The following is a 24,464-nucleotide window of genomic DNA, read 5'->3' on the forward strand; positions in this document are numbered from 1 at the left end:
GAACAGTCTAGAGTGCCTGGAGTATTTGAAAAAAGTATACATTTTCACATTTGAAATGTCACACGTGAAGTGTTCCAAAAACAAGTTTTCACATGATTTCATGTGAAATGTCATGTTTCATGTATGAAATTGTAATTTTCCACAAGTGAAATCATGTGGTTCAACATGAAACCACTGTTTACCATTCCTGTTAATTTTGTGGAACATTTTTGTTATTATACGGTACATTTCTACAGTAATTTGCTATATATTTACTGTCAATCGCAATGCACTTGGGTACTTTTTGGTCTGCCCAGAAAATTAACTTGGCATGCCTCACATGCAATTGAAACTTGCAGTACACTTTAGATGCACTGTAAAACTGTAAAAAATACAAATAAAAAGTGTATTTTTTTCTATAACTGTAATTTTATATAAGTAACAAAAAATAAACATTTCATGACCTGAAATAAAATATTAATTCTGCAGTACAGTTGATAACCATGGTTATGAACGCTAAGAAACCAACCTTACTGAAGCACATGTTATTCCTTTGACTCTCTATTGGCCTCAGCCTACTCACAGGGATGCTCTTAGGATCCCTCGCCCTGGACCCATCTTCCTCTACTAATCTCTTCACTGCCTCAGCATACGGCACCTTCTGTACTGCTCTAATCCTGGCAACCTCAACCTGCCTTTCTCTCACCGGAGAACCACACCACACTCAGAGGGCCCTCACCTCCTCCCTGTAGGCCGTGTCGTTGTTGTTGGTAATCAAGCCTACCACTGTAGTGTCGTCTGCAAACTTGATGATTGAGTTGAAATTAGAATAACAAAGATCCAGGGCTTCATTGGCTTCGTCCAATTACCTTTTCATGGAGCTGGCCAACCTCTTCACCTGACTGGAGGTAAGATCTCCGTCTACAACCACTTATCTAACGTAGCTTCATTGTGTTTCAACTGCATCCACTAGCTGTGGAATGAAAAAGCTACCAGTACTCACTCATATTTTAGAGTGAAAAATGTGCCGGTACCCAAGCAGGAGAAAATGCAAGGCACAGCCATGCCGGTAGTCTGCACCGGTTGGCACTGGCCCAACTCAAGCAGACATATTTGTGTAAACCTCTCCAGAGTGACCCTTTTCCTCTCTGTGCCCCTGTAGCAGCACGTCATAGACTTGGTGCGTAAAGGCCCTGGACTACTACAGAGATGGAGAAAGCACCAGAGAGAGAGAAACTGATCTGAGCACCAAGCGACAAGGCAGCCACAGCCAAGAACAAGGATACTACACTTCAGAACCCTCAGAAGATAGTCCATCAGAGACTGGGAACACCTAGAAACCAGCCACATTGTGATGTCCTGCTGATACAGTATGACCAGGAGTAACCAAGCAAACAGTAGAAAGGATATTACTGTGACATCACTGACTGTGTCACAAATAGGGCTTTGTGTTGTGTGATTTAAAGCGCTTTACTAATATGGCTCCTTTGGTCTTTGTAGAAAAGAGGTATTCAGTCTTGTTACAGGACTTTTGTCTGCTGTTTTTTGCTACATAAATGTTTTTACTGCATATATTCAGTATTTCAAAATATTTGTATATTAACCAGGTAGGCCCATTGATAAATATGTATTTTACTTTTAGATTGAGGTGTTTTACTGATTCTCAAAGAGACAAACACAACAATCAAACGTTTTCATGTTTTAATATTATTCAACAACGTAGATTTTCATTATCTTGGTCATAATTTGGTGACGCAACAAAAAAATCGATATGGGAGAATGATGACATCACCTCAATGCGACACATTTACGAAGGACCCATGTGCACGCATTGGTATTTTTTTGTTTAGCTACCAACTGTTTTGATTCATTGTGCAAAAGAAAACTAGTTACCATATCCTTTACAAAATACAATAATTTGTAGAAAGATGTCTGTCCCGGAAATGTTCAGTTACATTCAGGGTTTTCTGAGTGCGGATCAAGAAATAAGAGAGGTAATGTTTCTGTCAACCGAGCTAGCTCAGAACTGCAAAGCTAGCATTTGACTCAGTTGTACAGTCAGTGAGGCTTGCATTGAATAACATGTCCACTTAAAATGCGCTGTATGGTAAACTGCGTACAATAAATGTTTTGAAGACATTTGCTATATAGCTAGCTAGCAGCTAACTACAGTCATTGCAATTGTTAGGAGGACACATGCATGCATTTTGTTTTTGCAAATTCATACCGTTGTCTAGCCAGCTAACGGCTCATGTTATCTTCCAGGACATTCGAAAAGTGGTCCAGGTTCTGGAACAGACCGCGAGGGAGATCCTGACACTGCTTCAAAGTGTCCATCAACCATCTGGATTCAAAGAGAGTGAGTGCCCAATCACATGGGGTACATTCGTTATTGCACCGTAGCGAAACATTTTTCAACCAAAACGTTTCTTATTAGAGAGTCTGGGCTAATAGTCAATGTAATTACAGCTCCAACAATGCAGCACAAAGTGAAATAAAAACAATACAAATAAGTAATATATAATTAATGTTAACAAACTGTGACAATGATACATCTACGTAATACCCATAAAACCTAGCGGTCAAACAGGGAAATGGTTCCAATCGTTTTTCCACCATTAATTTCCCCCATAGGGGATTTTAGAAACACTTAAAGTAAGGGTTGTATTTCATGTACCGTGTAAATCTCTCTAAGACAAGGTGACTTATCAATATATTTGCCTGTATTCGCCCCACAAAAAATGAAATGCTAATTACCTGCTTATGTGGATATCATAAACAACTACAAATGCCATGATGATCTGGGCGAGAATGCCGAATCGATGCATGAACTAGCACTGAACAGATTGGCTACATATCTTTAAATGTACAATTCTGTGAACTGTCTTGTGCAGTATTTATTTGGTACTTTTTACCCCATTTTCTCCCATCGCTGCAAATCCCGTATGGACTTGCAGAGGGGAAGGTCGAGAGGCATGCGTCCTCGGAAACGCAACCCTGCCAAGCCGCAGTGCTTTTTGACACACTGCTCGCTTAACCCAGAAGCCAGCCGCACCAATGTGTCGTAGGAAATGCCGTGCAACTGAAGTCAGCGTGCATGTGCCCCGGGCCTGCCACAAGGAGGCGCTAGAGCGAGATGGGACAAGGACCTCCCGGCCGGCCAAACCCTCCCCTAACCCGGACGACGCTGGGCCAATTGTGAGCCGCCTTATGGGTCTCCCGGTCACAGCCGGATCCACAGCCGTGGATCTGTCAGGGCGGTAGATGAATTGGAGAAGTTTGAGTGTCAGGGAGGGAGGAGGTGTTGTGGTCTTTGACTAGCCTCTCAAAGCACTTCATGACGACAGAAGTGGCAAGTTCGTGTAGTCCCTCCCGGTTCTGGTGTGTTTTCTTCTGTTTTACTCCTAGTCCAGGGTTCTATTCACTATCACTTGTGATGGCTTATTTTACTGATTGACTCACTGCTTTGCAGGTTCTCTGTCACCTTGTCATTTACATTTAAGTCATTTAGCAGACGCTCTTATCCAGAGCGACTTACAAATTGGTGCATTCACCTTATGACATCCAGTGGAACAGTAGTGCATCTAAATCTTTTAAGGGGGGGTGAGAGGGATTACTTTATCCTATCCTAGGTATTCCTTAAAGAGGTGGGGTTTCAGGTGTCTCCGGAAGGTGGTGATTGACTCCGCTGTCCTGGCGTCGTGAGGGAGTTTGTTCCACCATTGGGGGGCCAGAGCAGCGAACAGTTTTGACTGGGCTGCGCGGGAACTGTACTTCCTCAGTGGTAGGGAGGCGAGCAGGCCAGAGGTGGATGAACGCAGTGCCCTTGTTTGGGTGTAGGGCCTGATCAGAGCCTGGAGGTACTGAGGTGCCGTTCCCCTCACAGCTCCGTAGGCAAGCACCATGGTCTTGTAGCGGATGCGAGCTTCAACTGGAAGCCAGTGGAGAGAGCGGAGGAGCGGGGTGACGTGAGAGAACTTGGGAAGGTTGAACACCAGACGGGCTGCGGCGTTCTGGATGAGTTGTAGGGGTTTAATGGCACAGGCAGGGAGCCCAGCCAACAGCGAGTTGCAGTAATCCAGACGGGAGATGACAAGTGCCTGGATTAGGACCTGCGCCGCTTCCTGTGTGAGGCAGGGTCGTACTCTGCGGATGTTGTAGAGCATGAACCTACAGGAACGGGCCACCGCCTTGATGTTAGTTGAGAACGACAGGGTGTTGTCCAGGATCACGCCAAGGTTCTTAGCGCTCTGGGAGGAGGACACAATGGAGTTGTCAACCGTGATGGCGAGATCATGGAACGGGCAGTCCTTCCCCGGGAGGAAGAGCAGCTCCGTCTTGCCGAGGTTCAGCTTGAGGTGGTGATCCGTCATCCACACTGATATGTCTGTCATAACTGTTTCTGTTTTGTCCTGTCACACTAGTTCCCAGTAAGTGTGCAATTGCACAGGAACTGTTTAGCACAGTCTGGATGTACTTTAGAGAGATCAAAACCAGATTCCCTGTGGAGCAGTACTGCATGTAGCTACATAAATGTCTCTTTCTTGTCCCCCTGTCTGTCACACTAGTTCCCAGTAAGTGCCAAAAGGCCAGGGAACTGTTTTGTACAGTCAGGACGCACCTTGGAGAACTCAAAACCAAATTCCCAGTGGACCAGTACTACAGGTAGGCCCTACACATGGGTGAATCTAAAGTAAGCTACTTTTTTCACAGCAACTTATTCACAATTCCCTGTCCACAGAATTACATTCATAAGGGAAATGATAAATTACAAGTCTCTTTATTACCATGTTCAGTTATGGAGTGATATTGTCTGTCTTCTCTCCTTGTTATTGAAAGGACAAACTAACATGTCATTTTCCATCCTCCACTCTGCTTCTAGGTTCCATGAGCACTGGAGGTTTGTTCTGCAGCGCCTGGCCTTCCTGGCAGCATTCGTGGTCTACCTGGAGAGTGAGTCTCTGGTGACACGCGAAGAAGTGGCACAAATACTAGGAAGTAGGTGTCAGTTCATTTGGGTGCCTTTGTTTTAGCTCGCCCGGTACCCCAGTGGATGGAGTTTGAACATTTTAGACCATTCCAATGTTAAATCTCCTCCCACCCGGTGCACTAGGCAAGCTAAAACAAATGTAACCCATTACCTTGAGTTGAACTTTTCTCAAGGCAATGGGTGCATTTGCAGACTGTTCCTCTGTCAATCGGCAGTTAGTAGTGCTGGTAGTGCTGTGGTAGTCATACATTTTCCCTATTTATTGTAGTTGAGGTGGTGAGAGAGAAGGGATTCCATCTGGATGTTGAGGACTACCTGGCAGGTGTGCTGATCATGGCCAGTGAACTGGTGAGAATGAATTGAGTGGCATTGTACCATTTTAATATATCAGTACATTGGTTTATACATAATGTACATATGTTTTTTTTCGATAATATATGATGGTTAATTAAAATGATTATTAACATGAATAAACTCACCTGTTCTCTCTAGTCTCGCCTGGCAGTCAACAGCGTCACAGCAGGGGACTATAGCCGGCCCCTCCGCATCTCCAACTTCATCAACGAGCTGGACTCAGGCTTCCGCCTGCTCAACCTCAAGAATGACCCCCTGCGTAAGCGCTACGATGGCCTCAAGTACGATGTGAAGAAGATAGAGGAGGTGGTCTACGACCTGTCTATCCGCGGCTTGTCCAAGGAGCTGGAGGCTGGGGGAGACAAGTAGAGCTGAGGATGTGGGGCCAGGGCGCTACCCTAGGCTGGGACCTGACCTCTCCATGACTGGGACAGTGGAGTCTTGACCTGCTGGAAAGCAGGAATAGGAGGTCTGTGGCCCCCACAGCCTAGGACAGACTGATGTGTGTTTGGAGAAGTGCATGTGAGGGAATGAGTCTGTCAGTGGGATTGGAAAGCCTTTTATATAAAGGCACAGTTGTTTGAGGGGGAGGGGTTGTTGCAGTTTGATACTGGTGATTGGAAATGTTCATTTAATGTCCAACATACTGTATGCCTGTTAAGTTTGTTGTTTTTGCTTTTCATATATTTTGTACAGGTCACCATCTATGTATTGAATTATTCATGTTCATTTCATTTTAGGGGGTGCTGACAGGGTGTACATTTCCATCCAAGAGAAAATAAATTGTTATGACTACGATGTTGAAAAAGTGCTTAATTTTTGATTTGAGCAAATAAAACATTTAGTTGTTGTGCTGTTTTTCTACCAAAAACCATCTGATATAACACAAGAACTTGCTTTTGGCTAGTTTAGTCTTTGAATGTTCTGTTCACGGGTTGATGTCTCAATGTTAAAACATCCAGCAAAGAAACGGCAGGGGGGGAAGTGCAGATCTAAGGCCACTTGATTCTACGTGTCTGGCTTTCTTATTTGCCATTTCCGCCATGTTCTTGCTTGCAATTCATATCTCCTCATTTAGTAATAACTGTTGTGATTCCAGACTCATTTCCTGTTCCTTACTCTGATTTCCTGAAACATTGCATCTCTTTCTCAAGTCTTACCTTTAATTTCTCATTTTCTGTTTGGTCTCCTCTGTCTTTCTCAATACAGAGGGAAGCAAGGAGACTAGGAGGAGAGAACGAGGAACCTAAAGAGCCAGGGTTAATGTCAATTCTATTTCCTTGATTCCTTGTCCTCTGTCCTTGCCTCCTCAAAATGCATTGGAGAACTATCTGGGGAGAAGAACCCCAGGTCTTCTGCCCCAATATTCCTTGACAAGGTGAGGAGAGGGGATGAGAATAATCTAGGAATTACAAATGATGTCCATCCCAATTCAGAATGGTATTGACAATGTCTAATGGCTTCTAATCACTCGGCTATGTGTACTGCAGACATGGCAGTGCCATTTATAGACAGGAAAATACTGTACTTCATTCATGGCTTTCAGTCTTACATTTTTGTTTTTGATACATTGTTATGGCCAACTTCTATGCCTCTAATGCATATGTACTGTAGTTGAATTGTAGTGAATATAATTGACTGTATTGTTGCACTTTTTCCTATGTGCTTTTTTTGTTTTCGTAAAAAAGGGTATTTGTGATTGCTTGCAAACAATTCCATCTGATTTAAAGGAATATTGTATTTTATTTCTGAATTTGAAAATGTTCCAAGTAAATATTTCTAGCTAATGGTGTTTTGTTTCATTTGTCCTAGTTGGTGTCAAAGAAGCACTTTTCACTGATTGCTCTCGTAAAGCGAGACTTCTGTCCAAACTTGTACGTCCAATAATTGCCTTGTTCCTTTTATGAATTAACCACGCCTTATTAGCATACAAGAACACCTCTTTCACTATTTCAGAATATGACTTGATGACTCAAAGCACAATGGATAGCAATAAGTGGAAATGGGTAAAGTACAAAGAAAAATGTATTTAACATGTCATTTTTTAATATAATTCACAAAATCTTACATAAAGGAAATATCACAGGTCTAAAATGCAGAGGAAAAACGTTTGACAGTCCAGCAGGTCTCAGATATTTTCAAAATGTTTACACAGCATTGGTCTTCCCATATACGGTAGTAATCATTTAGTGGAACAAGATGGAAGCTGAAAGAATTCAAACGATACAAATAGAATGAGATTCTTGAAATAGAATGAGATTCTAATTCTATGATTGTAACAGTGCTAGCGCCATTGGAAGGTGATGAACAGTAAGAGACAGGCAGTAGTCCCCTCCGTACATCATTCTCTGTCCAAAAACAGTGATTCACTACCTCCCTTAACCTATGCTACTCCTGGACTAAACACAATCAGACTAAACAGTATATGGAGGTTAGATTTGTTTGATAAGAAGTATTGCCTTGACCTGCTGTATGTAGTCAGCTGTGGTCCTGTATGTTTCCCTAACATAAAGAGTTCTGTGGAATAAACAACACAACCGACAGAATAAAGCTTTTGAAATCATGATTGGCAGATAGCGTTGTTGAAGAGTGACAGTCACACCATAATATGGATCTACTTTGTAGTCTTAATTATAAAGTGCCTTCAGATTCAGAAACATCAGACACAAACAAACAGATTTTAGGAGAAGGGAAGTCACACTTGAGATAGGGGCACAGGTAATCTATGACATAATGTAGGAACACTAGCAGCCGATGGATGGAATAGAACTGCCTGTAAATTCTGGCATCCAAAAAGATTTCACTACATTTCAGATTGGTGAATGTAGTGTTCACACTGGTATAACCAGGCTATGTAAGCAGGCTTTTTAAGTGTCTTTCTGCTGATACCTCGGGGAAGAGGGCGGTCTAACTTGATGACCATTTCCAGATACTCATAGTTTTATCAACATTACTGTGACTGGCAACAGAAGAAATGCTTTTGTTCATTTAGAGTGAAATAAAAACCTCACAATTTCCCCATCTGATTGTCATGGAACAGCACACTGTGAAGACATTTGACTGGCGCTACTGTGAAGACATTTGACTGGCGCTACTGTGAAGACATTTGACTGGCGCTACTGTGAAGACATTTGACTGGCGCTACTGTGAAGACATTTGACTGGCGCTACTGTCTCCACCAGTCATAGGTGTGATAATAAGCTCTCGATTTCCCACAATTACGAAGTCTGACCAGATGTGGAGAAACTAAAATAAATAGCTAAAATTGCACAATTTATTGCTTCTTTGTGACTTGAGCCCACCCAGCACAGTGATACAAATCAGTGGAGGCTGGTGGGGGGCACTATAGGAGGACAGGCTCATTGTAATGGCTAGAATACATGGAATGGTATCGAACACATCAAACATGGAAACCACGTTTGACTCTGTTCCATTCATTCCATTTAAGTGCTTACAATGAGCCCGTTCTCCTATAGCTCCTCCCACCAGCCTCCTCTGATACAAGTATGTCCACAACCCTGGGTTCAAACTGTCTGACAGACACTGTCTGCACAGCATCCATAGTAGTAAGTAACTGACGGACTTCCTACTATGGATGCCATTTCTCGGATCTCTGCTGGCAGTGGACATTGCTTCTGACACAGAGGGCAAAAGAAAGGGGGAAGAGGCCAGTGATTTTGACTTACCTTAGTCAGGTAAAATAAAAGTTCCTGTCTTTTTTTACTAAGCTGTAGTCCAAGTCCCCATTGTATAATTTAACAGTAGTTTTTCACTAATTTGTGCATTTTCATTAGCATTACAGAGTCATGTTTTTTCAATCATCAATTTCAGCCATGCTTTTCAACACAGACACCAGTCAGTCAGTATACTGAAAACATCTCTTTCTTCAAGAGCAAACAGTTTTGACAACCAAGGCCAGCAGTGTTCCCAACCAAGTCTCCTTTTTTGGTCATCCAAGTGGCTGATCATTTTTAGACAGAAGCTAAAAACTATACCTTCATACGTTTCGTTACAGTATGGTGCACTTGCAGTTTTTCTTAGAAAAAAGTGCTATCCTCATCATAACATGGAACCTCACAAACCCCACCCTAAAACCTCAGAAACAAATCGCTCCACCATCCAGAAGCATGGTCAATTCTTTTTGCAGTAGTAGTACATCTATTTACACTGGTATCCAGCCAGGGAAACGGTGTCCCTCAGTCTCAGGACCTGCCCTGGTTTGTGTTCATCATAATATTGGGGAGTGCGTTACGCCTCTTCCTCCACAGCCCCAGGTCACGGGTATACCTCTTGATTTGCCGGAACCACTGCTGCGTCCGGGGTTTATCTGAGGCCCTAAAAACAAAGGCCTCCTTACGTATGTCCAGCACCTCAAAGGTGTCCTCGCAGTCAGGGTCGCCCGACACCACACAGTTGGCCAGGTGGATGGGTTCTCTGAGCACGGTGAACTTCCCACTGCTCTTGTCTTTGATGAGCACCAGCACACCGTCCCACACGCCGTGCTCCTGCTGCTCCACCTTGGCCTCGACGTCCGTCTGAGACAGACCCTCTCCAGGCCGCTGCGTACGCACCATCAACAGACTCTGGATGTTCTGGAACTTGAGGCCTTTACTGCCCTTCTTCACCCACTGTCCGTCTGCAGGCTGGGAGAGCTGCAGGGGCCCCTCCATGACGAAGCGTGTGTTCTCCCTGGCCCAGCCCACAGTCTTCATGGACATCTCCCGCATCTCGATGTTAATGACCTCGCGGTTTTTGCGGCTGTCGCGGCGAAAGGAACGCAGAGTCCAGGTCAGGGTTCCTTCCTGCTTGGTCTTCATGTTGATGTGCTCCAGGTGAGACTCCACGCGGCTCTTGGCCTCTCGGAGACGGCCATGGTCGGGGTGGCACTCCATGGTGACCTTGCTGATGCGGCTCAGGAGGAGGGGGTACTTGGTGACCCTCTGAAGGGGAGCCATGAGGAAAGAACGCAGGTTCATACGCCGCAGGGCTGTGTTGTCATTCTGGGACACGTCCAGGAAGATCCTGAGAGAGGGAGAGAGAGAAGGAGAGAGACAGAGTGATATTAACATACTGTTTAATTGTGATCGTAGGCCAGAGAGTCTCAGATTTAATTGTAAAGTTGAGAGCAGTGGGAATCACAAGACAATACAGGGTGAGTCATTATAGGTGAGATGTGAAGTAGTTGCCTGGGTCTAAAAATAGTAATGACTTCATCACCGTTCTCAGAATAGGTCCAGTTATGAATTAATGACAACCTTCTGTCTCTTCCATTAAGAATAACACAGCGTAGTGGGAACTTAGGGTTCCAAGTTACTGTTCTTCTGCTCTTAGAGCACAGAAGAGAATTCTGCTCAGTGGAAATTTCCAAAACAACACGTTCTTTTTCACTTGATCTCAATCTTGAATAAGGAAAAATTAAAAACCAAAGTTTCCTTATTTGTAACTATAATACAGAAAACAATAGTTGATAAAATCCTGCAAGTACCCGTACAGTATAAACTACCAATATACAGGCGCATCAAATCTGAGACTGAAAAACAGCATCTACACTATATATACAAAAGTATGTGGACTCCCCTTCAAATTAGTGGATTCGGCTATTTCAGCCACACCCGTTGCTGACAGGTGTATTAAATCGAGCACACAGCCATGCAATCTCCATAGCCAAACATTGCCAGTAGAATGGCCTTACTGAAGAGCTCAGTGATTTTCAACGTGGCACCGTCATAGGATGCCACCTATCCAACAAGTCAATCGCAGTCGGCATTCCAATTCATCCCAAAGGTGTACGATGGTGGGTGTTGAGGTCAGAGCTCTGTGTAGACCAGTCAAGTTATTCCACACAGATCTCAACAAACCATTTCTCTATGGACCTCGCTTTCTGCATGGGGGCATTGTCATGCTGAAACAGGAAAGGGCCTTCCCCAAACTGTTACCACAAAGTTGGAAGCACAGAATCGTCTAGAATGCCATTGTATGCTGTAGCGTTAAGATTTCCCTTCACTGGAACTAAGGAGCCTAGTCCGGACCATGAAAAACAGCCCCAGACCATTATTCCTTCTCCACCAAACGTTATAGTTGGCACTATACATTCGGGCAAGTAGCATTCTCCTGGCATTGAAGGCGTGTCCACGTACTGTTGTTTATATAATGTATATATTTATATTCCGGACTCTGACATTGCTCGTTCACATATTTCTTATTTTCTTTCTTTTTCTTTTTGGGGGATTTGTGTGTATCATTTTTTAATGTTCAGCATTACTGCAATGTTGGAGCTAGAAACATAAGCACTTTGCTGCACCTGCAATAACGTGTGTAAAATATGTGTACGGGACAAATAAAATGTGACTTGATCTTTGAAGTGTTACTTTACAGTCCTTACCTCAGCAGTTCTTTCTCCTTCTCCAGGGTGTTGAGCATGTTGACAGAGGTGGACTGCTGCAGGCAGTAAGTCTGGAAGGCTGGCAGCATGTTGACAAACTCCAGGAACATCTCTCCAATGCACACTGTTAGCAGGTCCTCATCTCCCTGCAAGGGAACAAGCAGAGACATAGATTTAGAACATCTCTATAGGGCAATAGTATGGCCACAGTGTAATCTCAGAACACAGAACCAAAACTTGTGTGCACTAGCTAGCTAGCTAACACGAGAGATTAACCACAGTGAACCACAAGCCACTGTGTCACTTTTTCAACATGACTTATACCAAACTAAAAATCAATGATGCTTTTTGACGAATCACCAGGCCACTGATAACATGAGTGACTGGTGTTCTTTCTGAAGTAGGCTTATCACCTAGTCAATGACCACTGATAACATGAGTGACTGGTGTTCTTTCTGAAGTAGGCTTATCACCTAGTCAATGACCACTGATAACATGAGTGACTGGTGTTCTTTCTGAAGTAGGCTTATCACCTAGTCAATGACCACTGATAACATGAATGACTGGTGTTCTTTCTGAAGTAGGCTTATCACCTAGTCAATGACCACTGATAACATGAATGACTGGTGTTCTTTCTGAAGTAGGCTTATCACCTAGTCAATGACCACTGATAACATGAGTGACTGGTGTTCTTTCTGAAGTAGGCTTATCACATATTCAATGACCACTGATAACATGAATGACTAGTGTTCTTTCTGAAGTAGGCTTATCACCTAGTCAATGACCACTGATAACATGAGTGACTGGTGTTCTTTCTGAAGTAGGCTTATCACCTAGTCAATGACCACTGATAACATGAGTGACTGGTGTTCTTTCTGAAGTAGGCTTATCACCTAGTCAATGACCACTGATAACATGAGTGACTGATGTTCTTTCTGAAGTAGGCTTATCACCTAGTCAATGACCACTGATAACATGAATGACTGGTGTTCTTTCTGAAGTAGGCTTATCACCTAGTCAATGACCACTGATAACATGAGTGACTGGTGTTCTTTCTGAAGTAGGCTTATCACCTAGTCAATGACCACTGATAAAGAATAACGTGACTGATTGGTGGTGGTTCTATCTGACTCACCTGGTCGAAGGCCTGGTCGATGCTTTCCTGCAGGTGTTCAGTGAAGCGTTCATTGACGTCTATGAGCTCCTGAACGTTGCTGAACACCACGGTCAGCTGTTCTGGGGTCAGCAGCCCGGCGCTCTGCATGGGACAGTAGAACTCCTCCTTGATTATTCTTAGGTCCTCTCCATAACTTGACTCCGTGTTCAGGAACTCCAAGATGGCTTCCTTCCTCTCCGTCCTCAGCTTGGTGCAGCGCTCACACATACCGGTCCCCTCACCCTCTGTCCGGGCCACCCCGTGCCCGTCTCTCTGGCCACAGTCTGGGCAGGGTCTCTGGGCCTCCCAGGCCCTGAGAGAGGCAGAGGGTCTCTTCCAGACGCGGGCCAGGCAGGGTCCAATCCCGCTGTCCACCCTTTCCACCTCGGCCCCTCCACTATGGTGTACTCTCCGGGGTTCATCGTCATCATCGCGGTCGTCACACAGGCCCACTACACCACTGTCGGCACTTAGGCTGCTCACGGTGCTCCAGCGGTGCTGTCCACCACGCGTCACACCCAGACTCCCTAGACGCTCTTCACCGCGGGGTTCAGAACGGACCCGCACCGAGGCAGGAGCTGTGGGACAAACACACACAAGAAGTGAACTGTTGTAGGCTTTTAGTTATACCGTTTTGGAGCCACCTCTTTTAAGACCCACATTTTTAGCTAAAAAAAATATATATGTATCATACATTATATATATATTATTTTGGAGGGGGGGGGGCTTACCTGTTTTGCATGTTATTTTGGCATTAATACGTGTCACATATCTGTTTACAAACAATGTAAAAATAAAAATTATAATAATTTGAGTTAATAAAGCCACATACAAACATGGTCTCTTTTTTGGTTTCTTGAGTAAGGCAGCTCCAAAATGCAGGTGTTTCAGCCTAGCTCAGTGCTTTCTGTGATGGAGGGCAGCCAGGGGGAAATACGGAGCGTAGGTGTTGGTAATGTTCTCTAGTTGCACCATGATTAGCTCAGTGTTCTTGTCACTCATGGGGACAGTATGTCACCGCCAATTCTAAGGGTAGACCTTGAAAATTCAAGCCCCTTGGGAGCTGCCATAGAGATACATTAGAAGTGCCCATCCAAGAAGGCTCAAGGTCATTGGCCATAGATAAAACGACATCAAATCACATATCTACAGTAGCTTTGATTGGACTGATCATGTCAACATCAGTCTTAGCGACCGGGAGACCCATGGGGCGGTGCACAATTGGCCCAGTGTCGTCCAGGTTAGGGAAGGGTTTGGCCGGCAGGGATGTCCTTGTCCCATCGTGCACTAGCGACTCCTGTGGTGGGACGGGCGCAGTGCACGTTGACGTGGTTGCTAGGTGTACAGAGATTCCTCCGACACATTGGTGCGGCTGGCTTCCGAGTTAAGTGGGCATTGTGTCAAGAAGCAGTGCGGCTTGGTTGGGTAGTGTTTCGAAGGACGCACGGCTCTCGACCTTCGCCTGTCCCGAGTCCGTACGGGAGTTGCAGCGATGAGACAAGACTGTAACTACCAATTGGATACCATGAAATTGGGGAGAAAAAGGGATACATATATATATATATTTTTTAAATGATATCGCAAATTCAACAATGAGTGGTTTGGAAGGAATCAAGTGACAGTGGCTAACTGCAAACATCACTGGCCTGCAATTCATTGGAGTGGCTGTGTTGGTCCCAAATCTGGGATTAAGTGTCTCCTTTCCAAGTTTAAAATGAGAAACATTCAACATTGGCCATGCTGTCAATGAAGCATGATTTGTGCCGTGCACAAAACAACTGTTAACTCAGAACTGCAAAAACTTGACTTCAGTGAGTTCAAGACAACTGGGGATTCCGTAAAAAACGAGCTCTGGCTGAGAAATCCGTTTTGACTGGTCATCCAACTCGGAATTGTAAGTCGGGAACTTGGGCCTCTTTCCAGAGCTACGACCTGAAGATCAATGACATCATCATGATTCAACCTTGTTTTTTTCTGAGTTCCCAGTTGTCTTGAAAGCGCCATACATCTTGAGAATGCCAGACTTTAATGACTAAATTTGCCCACGAAGGACTGCCGTGCCACCTTCAAGTGAGCACAGCACAACAAGGTGGGTCCAAAAATCTATTGTATGCTGCTGCACAAATGATGTAATATGCCAGGGAGATATGTACAGTGTACTGTAGCTCAGAAAGTAATACTAAGTGTATGTTGTGTAGTAAGCTGTTAGCAGCCCATGTGCCTCACCCTAATCATTTGGTCTATTTACCCCTCTTAATTTTGCCTACTGTTCTGACTTGGTGGTGCACATGTAGCCTATAACCTGTTTTAGAGAAACGTAATCATCCAATTTTGTAAGAGATTTCATTGTCTGCTTATATGCCCCTTTTATTTATCTGACTGTTCTGACTTGGTGTACAGGGAGAATACTGTAAGAACGGCCCACGTTCTGAATTCTGTCACCGTACATTTCAAACGTTCTAAACAAATAGTTATATTGACTACGTCCGTCCTAGCTCGCTCAATAATATCCTAATCGAAATTACAGATGGCCTATTATCCGCTTGTCTTCCCCTTATGCCATAGTTTGTACATCTCAATTGTCATTAGAAACCACATTTGTATAAGCAAGTCAGCCATATTAGCTATGATTTTTTTAAAGGCCGTAAATGAGGCTGAATGAACTGTTTCGCTGCCAGACAAGGCTCCGCTGATAGCCAGGTGTAGCAGTGGTAAGGTGTTGGGACTGCTGTTAGGACAGCTTTATGTAGGCCCTAACAGTTTGTGGGCACCGTTTGTCACCGTTATTGCGCAATTCATGTATTGTTTAGTGTTGTGATGTGTAGTGGCTTTGCTGGCATGCATCCTGCTTTATATATATTTTTTGGCCCCACCAAGATGTACATGCTAAAATCACCACTCGACATAAGCAACAAATTATTTTGTTCTAAGTGAACAAGAGACCTCCCGGCCTCACTTCAATGCTTGAACATTCATTACTTTGTTGTAATGCTAAATGATAGAGCTGGATTACATAGATATGTAAAGGACAATCCCTCCTCCCTTCTGTTCACCTCTAGGTTTAACCCTTGTTCTGGCATGTCAATAGTGCATAAAGGCCAACATTAACATAAAGAGTTTGGGACTATAAGGTTCTATCGGCATTTTTGTCAAACATTTAGTTACTGACATAGCCTTGTTCTGGTAAATGTCCTCTACCTAAATTGTGCTCTTAAAAACCCCAATTAATGTTGATACAGTTGAAGTCTGAAGTTTACATACACTTAGGTTGGAGTCATTAAAACTCATTTGTCAACCACTCCACAAATTTCAAACTATAGTTTTGGCAAGTCGGTTAGGACATCTACTTTGTGCATGACACAAGTCATTTTTCCAACAATTGTTTACAGAAAGATTATTTCACTTATAATTCACTGTATCACAATTCCAGTGGGTCAGAAGTTTACATACACTAAGTTGACTGTGCCTTTAAACAGCTTGAAAAATTCCAGAAAATTATGTCACGGCTTTAGAAGCTTATGATAGGTTAATTGAAATAATTTGAGTCAATTGGAGATGTACCTGTGGATATATTTCAACTCAGTGCCTCTTCGCGTGACATCATGGGAAAATCAAAAGAAATCAGCCAAAAATAATTGTAGACCTCCACAAGTCTGGTTCATCCTTGGGAGCAATTTCCAAATGACTGAAGGTACCACGTTCATTTGTACAAACAATAGTACGCAAGTGTAAACACCATGGGACCACGCAGCCGTCATACCGCTCAGGAAGGAGACTTGTTCTGTCTCCTAGAGATGAATGTACTTTGGTGCGAAAAGTGCAAATCAATCCCAGAACAACAGCAAAGGACCAGGTGAAGATGCTGGAGGAAACAGGTACAAAAGTATCTATATCCACAGTAAAACGAGTCCTGTATCAACATAACCTGAAAGGCCGCTCAGCAAGGAAGAAGCCGCTGCTCCAAAACCGCCATAAAAAAAGCCAGACTACGGTTTGCAACTGCACTTTGGTACAAAGATCGTACTTTTTTGGAGAAATGTCCTCTGGTCTGATGAAATAAAAATAGAACTGTTTGGCCATAATGACCATCGTTATGTTGGGAGGAAAAATGTGAGGCTTGCAAGCCGAAGAACACCATCTCAACCGTGAAGCACGGGGGTGGCAGCATCATGTTGTGGGGGTGATTTGCTGCAGGAGGGACTGGTGCACTTCACAAAATAGATGACATCATGAGTAAGGAGAATTATGTGGCTATATTGAAGCAACATCTCAAGACATTAGTCGGGAAGTTAAAGCTTGGTCGTAAATGGGTCTTCCAAATGGACAATGACACCAAGCATACTTCCAAAGTTGTGGCAAAATTGCTTAAGGACAACAAAGTCAAGGTATCGGAGTGGCCATCCGATACCTTGAAAAAGTGTGTGCGAGCAAGGAGGCCTACAAACCTGACTCAGTTACACCAGCTCTGTCAGGAGGAATTGGCCAAAATTCACCCAACTTATTGTGGGAAGCTTGTGGAAGGCTACCTGAAACATTTGACCAAAGTTAAACAATTTAAGGGCAATGCTACCAAATACTAATTGAGTGTATGTAAACTTCTGACCCACTGGGAATATGATGAAATAAATAAAAGCTGAAATAAATCATTCTCTCCACTATTATTCTGACATTTCACATTCTTAAAATAAAGTGGTGATCCTAACTGACCTAAAACAGGGAATTCTCTAGGATTAAATGTCAGGAATTGTGAAAACAGTTTAGATGTATTTGGATAAGGTGTATGTAAATTTACGACTTCAACTCTTAAGTCCAAAATAATACAATATTTAAATTGCTGATGCCATTCAAACCAATGAGGGTTCAGAACAATAAAGCCGATTATCTCAGAATCATCTTTTTGCAGATGGAACCTTATAGTCTCAAGCTCACGATATGGCATATTGACTAACATACTCCCTAACATGTCAGATAGTTTCATGTTGAGGAGGCAGGGTGTTAACACAAAGGGAATTGAAGAGTGAAAGCTCAGAAATAGGATCAATATGTTGTTATATAACCCTGCACTGTATATAGCCCTACACTCTTAGAAAAAAGGGTTCCAAAAGGGTTCTTCGGCTAACCTCATAGGAGAACCATTTTTGGTTCCAGGCAGAACTCTTTGGGTATAGGGTTATTCAAATGGTTCTCCTATAGGGACAGCCGAAGAACCCTTTTAGGTTCTAGATATCACCTTTTTTTCTAAGAATGTATCGTAAAGAGACAAAACTTAATAGCCTTCTACTCTTCAAAACAGTCCCAAACTCTTCAAAACAGGCCCAAACCCTTCAAAACAGGCCCAATCTTAAATTACTGTAAGGGCCTCTGAAAAAAGCTATTTAAAAATCATACACGATAGCTAGTTACTTTATACTGATTCAGATGGCTGCCCTGCACACAATCGGAGGAGAACAGAGAGCTCAGGCTCTAAATATGAGTGCAGTGATTCAGAAAGATCTAAACTGTCCTGAAGGAAGCTGTTTCAATAGCAAAGACACAATCACACTGCAGTGGTGAGGTCCATGACGTAAAGCTAGAATAGGGCCCATTCATTCTAACACACACCTTTACTGTAGCACGTATCATCCCATCGGGACATTTGGCTTGTACAACACTAGAGACAAGACACCCATGTACAGTAGCTCCACCCACCGCTGTCCCTGTCCCGTCGCTGGCTGTGGAGGCGTGCAGCGGCAGCGATTTTCATCTCCAGCTGTTTGCGCTTGGCGGCGTCGGCCGGCATGGGGTCGCTGTAGTGGGGCCGGAGGCGGCACTCGCGCTGGGCCCTCACCGATTCGGCCGGTTCATAGGCTGCGTCCGAGCTGGAGCGCCTGCAGCCCAGGCCAGAGTGCTGCTGATTGGAGAGACACACCTGTCAATCACCTGAATATGTCATCAGCTATTGAAAGAGCCAATGGAGTATTAGAGACAGAGTGAGAGGGAGATGGTCACGTGAGATACCTATAGAATGTGGGTTGGCTGTATTACACACTCAGGGGCCTGAGAGCATGTACTGCAGCATGCAGTTTTCCTGCTAATGGTGCCATCACCATCTCAATCTCAACAGATATTGATCCATTCTGAACCTGGTAGGTTTGACTAATGAAATGGTGTTTAATATCCTGAGAGATAGACTGTACTGTTAATATGATACCAGAGGTCGACCGATTAAGATTTTTTCAACGCCGATACCGATTATTGGAGGACCCCCCCAAAAAAGCCTATGCTGATTAATCGGCCAATTTTATATATATATATTTGTAATAATGACAATTACAACAATACTGAATGAACAATGAAAACTTGTATTTTAACTTAATATAATACATAAATAAATCTATTTAGTCTCAAATAAATAATGAAACATGTTCAATTTGGTTTAAATAGTGCAAAAACACAGTGTTGGAGAAGAAAGTAAAAGTGCAATATGTGCCATGTAAAAAAGCTAACACTTAAGTTCCTTGTTCAGAACATGAGAACATATGAAAGTTGGTGGTTCCTTTTAACATGAGCCTTCAATATTCCCAGTTAAGAAGTTTTAGGCTGTAGTTATTATAGGACTATTTCTCTCTATACCATTTGTATTTCATATACCTTTGACTACTGGATGTTCTTATAGGCACTATAGTATTGCCAGCCTAACCTCGGGAGTTGATAGGCTTGAAGTCATAAACAGCACTGTGCTTCAAAGCTTTGCTAAGAGCTGCTGGCAAACGCAGTAAAGTGCTGTTTGAATGAATGCTTACGAGCCTGCTGCTGCCTACCACCGCTCAGTCAGACTGCTCTATCAAATATCAAATCATAGACTTAATTATAATAAACACACAGAAATACGAGCCTTTGGTCATTAATATGGTCAAATCCGGAAACTATAATTTCGAAAACAAAACGTTTATTCTTTCAGTGAAATACAGAACTGTTCTGTATTTTATCGAACGGGTGGCAACCTCAAGTCTAAATATTGCTGTTACATTGCACAACCTTCAATGTTATGTCATAATTGTGTAAAATTCTGGCAAATTAATTGCAGTCTTTGTTAGGAAGAAATGGTCTTCACACAGTTCACAACGAGCCAGGCGGCCCAAACTGCTGCATATACCCTGACTCTACTTGCACTGAACGCAAGAGAAGTGACACAATTATCCTAGTTAATACTGCCTGCTAACATGCATTTATTTTAACTAAATATTCAGGTTTAAAAAATATACTTCTGTGTATTGACTTTAAGGAAGGCATTGATGTTTATGGTTAGGGACATTGGTGCAACGATTGTGCTTATTTCACGAATGTGCTTTTGTTAAATCATCACCCGTTTGGCGAAGTTGAAGTAGGCTGTGATTCGATGATAAATTAACAGGCACCGCTTTTATCATATGCAATGCAGGACACGCTAGATAAACTAGTAATATCATCAACCATGTGTAGTTAACAAGTGACTATGTGAAGATTGATTGTTTTTTATAAGATAAGTTTAATGCTAGCTAGCAACTTACCTTGGCTCCTTGCAGCCACAAGGTCCTTTTGATGCTGCACTCGTGTAACAGGTGGTCATCCTGCCATGAAGTCTCCTCGTGGATTGCAATGTAATCAGCCATAATCGTCGCCCACAAAGGCAGATGACCGATTGTTATGAAAACTTTAAATCGGCCCTAATTAATCGGCCAGGCCATGCCGATTAATCGGTCGACCTCTATATGATACCCTTGACTCTGATAGGCTGTCAATGTTGTATGTACTCAGACAGACCAATGGCACATATCTGTGTCTGTTTCCTTCACGGAATGACTTGGGACGCCTTGGGATGGAATAGGAATGCTAGGGAAGCATTATAATGGAATGGGAATGCTAGGGAAGCCTTATAATGGAATGGGAATGCTAGGGAAGCCTTGGAATGGAATGGGAATGCTAGGGAAGCCTTGGAATGGAATGGGAATGCTAGGGAAGCATTGTAATGGAATGGGAATGCTAGGGAAGCCTTGGAATGGAAATGCTAGGGAAGCATTGGAATGGAATGGGAATGCTAGGGAAGCCTTGGAATGGAATGGAAATGCTAGGGAAGCATTGGCATGGAATGGGAATGCTAGGGAAGCCTTATAATGGAATGGGAATGCTAGGGAAGCCTTTGAGATTTTAGAAAATACCCCAAATGCTAGAGACAACATTATGAGTCTGACACAATATTATAGCCTGACACAATGGCACCAATGCTAGGTGGATTGCATGGATTGCATTGGTGTAAGTCAAATGATTCCTGCATACATAATGGTGGGCCTCATCATGGAACTAAAGATCAGGTGAAAGGTCATCCGACTGACAGGGTGACCCCCTGACCCCTCACCTCTCTGCAGACGCTCATTCAGCATCATTAGTGATCGACATAGCTGAATGACAGCAGCTCATTAATTGACAGGTCATCATCAATCGGCCCCCAAACTGCTAACGTCTAGACTCTGGTTCCTAGCATCAGCTTGATAAACAACACATAGCTGCAGACCTATGCATGATAAACAACATGACTGTGGCTGAAAACAAAGGGCATTGGGGTATGTTTTCATATCCACTGAGACACAGGTGGGAAATATGACACGTAGCTAGGGCTCAGGTATCACACAGAATAATTAATGACGCGGTTGGATGCGGGTATTAATGAATTGCGGTTGGCCATGACTGGAAAAACACACTGCCATTCTCCATGCATTAAATAAGCCGGTGCATGCAACAGCAACAATGACTGAGCTATGAACAAAAAGCAGTGGTGGAATATATGATGTCAGCGTTCGTTCTCACCTATAGCATCCTTCCTCATACAAAATACATGACGGACTGTCAGCCATAAACCCAAACTACCCTGGTTGTCGATACGTGATGCTTGATGCTGTAACCTCAACCCCAGCAGAGGCAGAGAAGTGTTGGTTGGATTATTGCACAAATGAACACAATGCAATGACAGCTACCGACAGACGGCTAGCAGCTGGGTAGCTGCGTTTCACACAGAGAGGACAGGAGGACAGACAGCCGAGCCAGCCAAGCAGAACAGCACACAGATGAGATGAAGAAGCCCCGTCAGTTACCACCATGAACATGCTCTTTAATCCTCCCTCTCTGCTGAGTCCTGTTCCCAGGCAGACGCAGAGCTGCGCTGGGAGGAAGACGCTGAGGCTGCGGGTGTAGCTGCATGCCTGCCTGCGGTTGTCAGGGGCTCATCACAGACGTCTGTCTAGCTCTGTGTGTGTGTCTGCAGCCTCCTGCCTGCTGCCTGCCTGGAAACGCAGTCCCTCTGTTCTGTTCTGCTCTGTTCTGCCCTAACCATCCTCACATGCCCCTGTCTGTGTGCGTGCCACAGCCCACCACTGTCTTCAGTATATTGAGTGAGAGACAGATAGAGAGAAAAGGTCAATGAAAATGAATAATGATGTGGTGAAGTAGAGAGTAGAGAGAGAGAGAGAGAGAGAGAGAGAGAGGAGAGAGATTCTGCTTACGCATTCTGCAGTTAGTTCTTCTCCTCCTCCTGCTGCAGGCTTGTCGCAAGCCTCCTCTCCACAGGCCGTCGCGGTTGTCATGGAGACGGTGGAGGATTGAAAATCTGGTGGGGGAGCGATGTTAGCGCTGTCGTCCTGGTCACCTGACAGCCTGACGGGGGCCTCTGCCGCTGCAATCTCTGCACTGCAGCTGGAGACAGAGGGAGGAGGGAGAGGGAGGGGGGTAAGGGGGGGGGAGAGAGAGAGAGAGAGTAGAGAGAGGTAAAAGGAGGGAGAGAGAGAGAGAGAAAAAGACAAAGGGAGGGAGAGAAAGAAAGGGACAGAGAGAGAGGGGGAATGACGAGAGGTGTTGGAGAAGACAGAACAGGAGAGGATGGAATTATGATTCCTGGCACTTCTCTCCTCCAACCATTCATATCATTCAGTTTCATCCTCCCTTCCTCCTCCTCCCTTCCCACTGTCCCCCTTCACCACTCCAGGGACTTACCCCATTCTCTTCTCCTCTCTCTCCCCGGCAGAGGGACTCAGGGGCTGGGTAATGAGACGCATCAATTCCCATTAACACCTGAACTCCTGGAACAGATGATGGACCACAGGGCAGGATGCTGCCTCCCTCCCTCGCCCCACAACACATGGACCACAGGGCAGGATGCTGCCTCCCTCCCTCGCCCCACAACACGTGGACCACAGGGCAGGATGCTGCCTCCCTCGCTCCACACCACATGGACCACAGGGCAGGATGCTGCCTCTCTCGCCCCACAACACATGGACCACAGGGCAGGATGCTCCCTCCCTCGCTCCACACCACATGGACCACAGGGCAGGATGCTGCCTCTCGCCCCACAACACATGGACCACAGGGCAGGATGCTGCCTCCCTCGCTCCACACCACATGAACCACAGGGCAGGATGCTGCCTCCCTCGCTCCACACCACATGGACCACAGGGCAGGATGCTGCCTCCCTCGCTCCACACCACATGGACCACAGGGCAGGATGCTGCCTCCCTCGCTCCACACCACATGAACCACAGGGCAGGATGCTGCCTCCCTCGCTCCACACCACATGAACCACAGGGCAGGATGCTGCCTCCCTCGCTCCACACCACATGAACCACAGGGCAGGATGCTGCCTCCCTCGCTCCACACCACATGAACCATAGGGCAGGATGCTGCCCCCCCCCAGACACACACAAGAACAGACCAGTCTGCCTGCCACAATCATGTCGTCGGTTCACGTCACATTGTAATTGACTGCACTGGACGGACAATGGGGACAAAAATCTAAATTTCCTTCCCAAAGATCCATTTAAATTTCTCTCTGACACGAAAATAGCCGAGCTATTTGGCTAGGGATGTAAATTGTACGCTAATCAATATTCTAGATTTGAATCATTTTTGTCAATCATCAATGTGTGAAAGTCATTCTTTATCATGTTTACTTGTGTATTTGTTTTGTTATCACATGACACTATTTAAAAAATCTTGTCTCTCTAGCCTCATTTAACCTGCTCTACTGCCATCTCTCTCTGGTCTGTCATGTAAATAACCTCCAGGAATTTGCATGATGTCTCCTCTATTGATTGGCATGTTACACAACTCTGTGCTGTACCTGTCTGATGCTTCCCTCTCTAACCCATTCATTCTCAGCTCGTAATGGACCCGCCAGAGGAAGATCTGCCTGCACCGCCGTCACACACTAACCAGAGAAAGCACACACATCTGCACACACTCTTTCTACATTTACATTTTAGTCATTTAGAAAACGCTCTTATCGAGAGCGACTTACTGTAGTGAGTGCATACATTTTCATACTTTTTTTCATACTGGTCCCCCGTGGGAATCAAGTGCCATGTTCTACCAACTGAGCCCCGCACACACACACACACGCACACGCACACACACGCACGCACACACGCACACACACGCGAACGCACACACACATGCGCGCACACACACGCACGTGCACGCACACACACACATGCACGCGCGAGCACACACACCCACACACACACCAATTGCCCTACCCATTAGCAACACTCACTAGTAGTTCTGAAGTCTTTCAAATGGAACAAAGCAACAAAAAATAA

General features: G+C 44.4%; 2 protein-coding genes across 2 annotated transcripts in view; one reads left to right on the top strand and one right to left on the bottom strand.

Moving 5' to 3' along the window:
• The first annotated feature begins 1,772 nt into the window (after positions 1-1,772).
• On the top strand, positions 1,773-7,110 carry LOC115129950 (translin). The gene is made up of 6 exons (XM_029660749.2): positions 1,773-1,973; positions 2,245-2,338; positions 4,548-4,644; positions 4,862-4,977; positions 5,238-5,317; positions 5,462-7,110. The coding sequence occupies exons 1-6, from the start codon at positions 1,908-1,910 to the stop codon at positions 5,690-5,692; spliced, it is 684 nt and encodes a 227-aa protein (XP_029516609.1). The 5' UTR covers positions 1,773-1,907; the 3' UTR covers positions 5,693-7,110.
• Positions 7,111-7,349: 239 nt separating this feature from the next.
• Positions 7,350-24,464, bottom strand: part of LOC115129959 (uncharacterized) — a 78,007-nt gene continuing 60,892 nt past the window's right edge. The window contains exons 4-8 of the mRNA XM_065018538.1: positions 22,377-22,566; positions 18,550-18,751; positions 12,841-13,439; positions 11,706-11,851; positions 7,350-10,345 (exon numbers count right to left, since the gene is read on the bottom strand). Of these exons, the coding sequence (XP_064874610.1) occupies positions 9,526-10,345; positions 11,706-11,851; positions 12,841-13,439; positions 18,550-18,751; positions 22,377-22,566 (1,957 nt within the window). The 3' untranslated portion in view covers positions 7,350-9,525. The remainder of the gene's footprint in view (positions 10,346-11,705; positions 11,852-12,840; positions 13,440-18,549; positions 18,752-22,376; positions 22,567-24,464) is intronic.

This window comes from Oncorhynchus nerka, linkage group LG1 (assembly GCF_034236695.1).
Source record: "Oncorhynchus nerka isolate Pitt River linkage group LG1, Oner_Uvic_2.0, whole genome shotgun sequence".
Taxonomy (NCBI): domain Eukaryota; kingdom Metazoa; phylum Chordata; class Actinopteri; order Salmoniformes; family Salmonidae; genus Oncorhynchus; species Oncorhynchus nerka.

Excerpts from the sequence above, each read along its gene's own strand:
- LOC115129950 (XM_029660749.2), top strand. The coding sequence starts at position 1,908 with ATGTCTGTCCCGGAAATGTTCAGTTACATTCAGGGTTTTCTGAGTGCG. Across the intron at positions 1,974-2,244 it reads CGGATCAAGAAATAAGAGAG|GACATTCGAAAAGTGGTCCA; the intron begins GTAATGTTTCTG and ends GTTATCTTCCAG. Across the intron at positions 4,978-5,237 it reads AGTGGCACAAATACTAGGAA|TTGAGGTGGTGAGAGAGAAG; the intron begins GTAGGTGTCAGT and ends TATTTATTGTAG.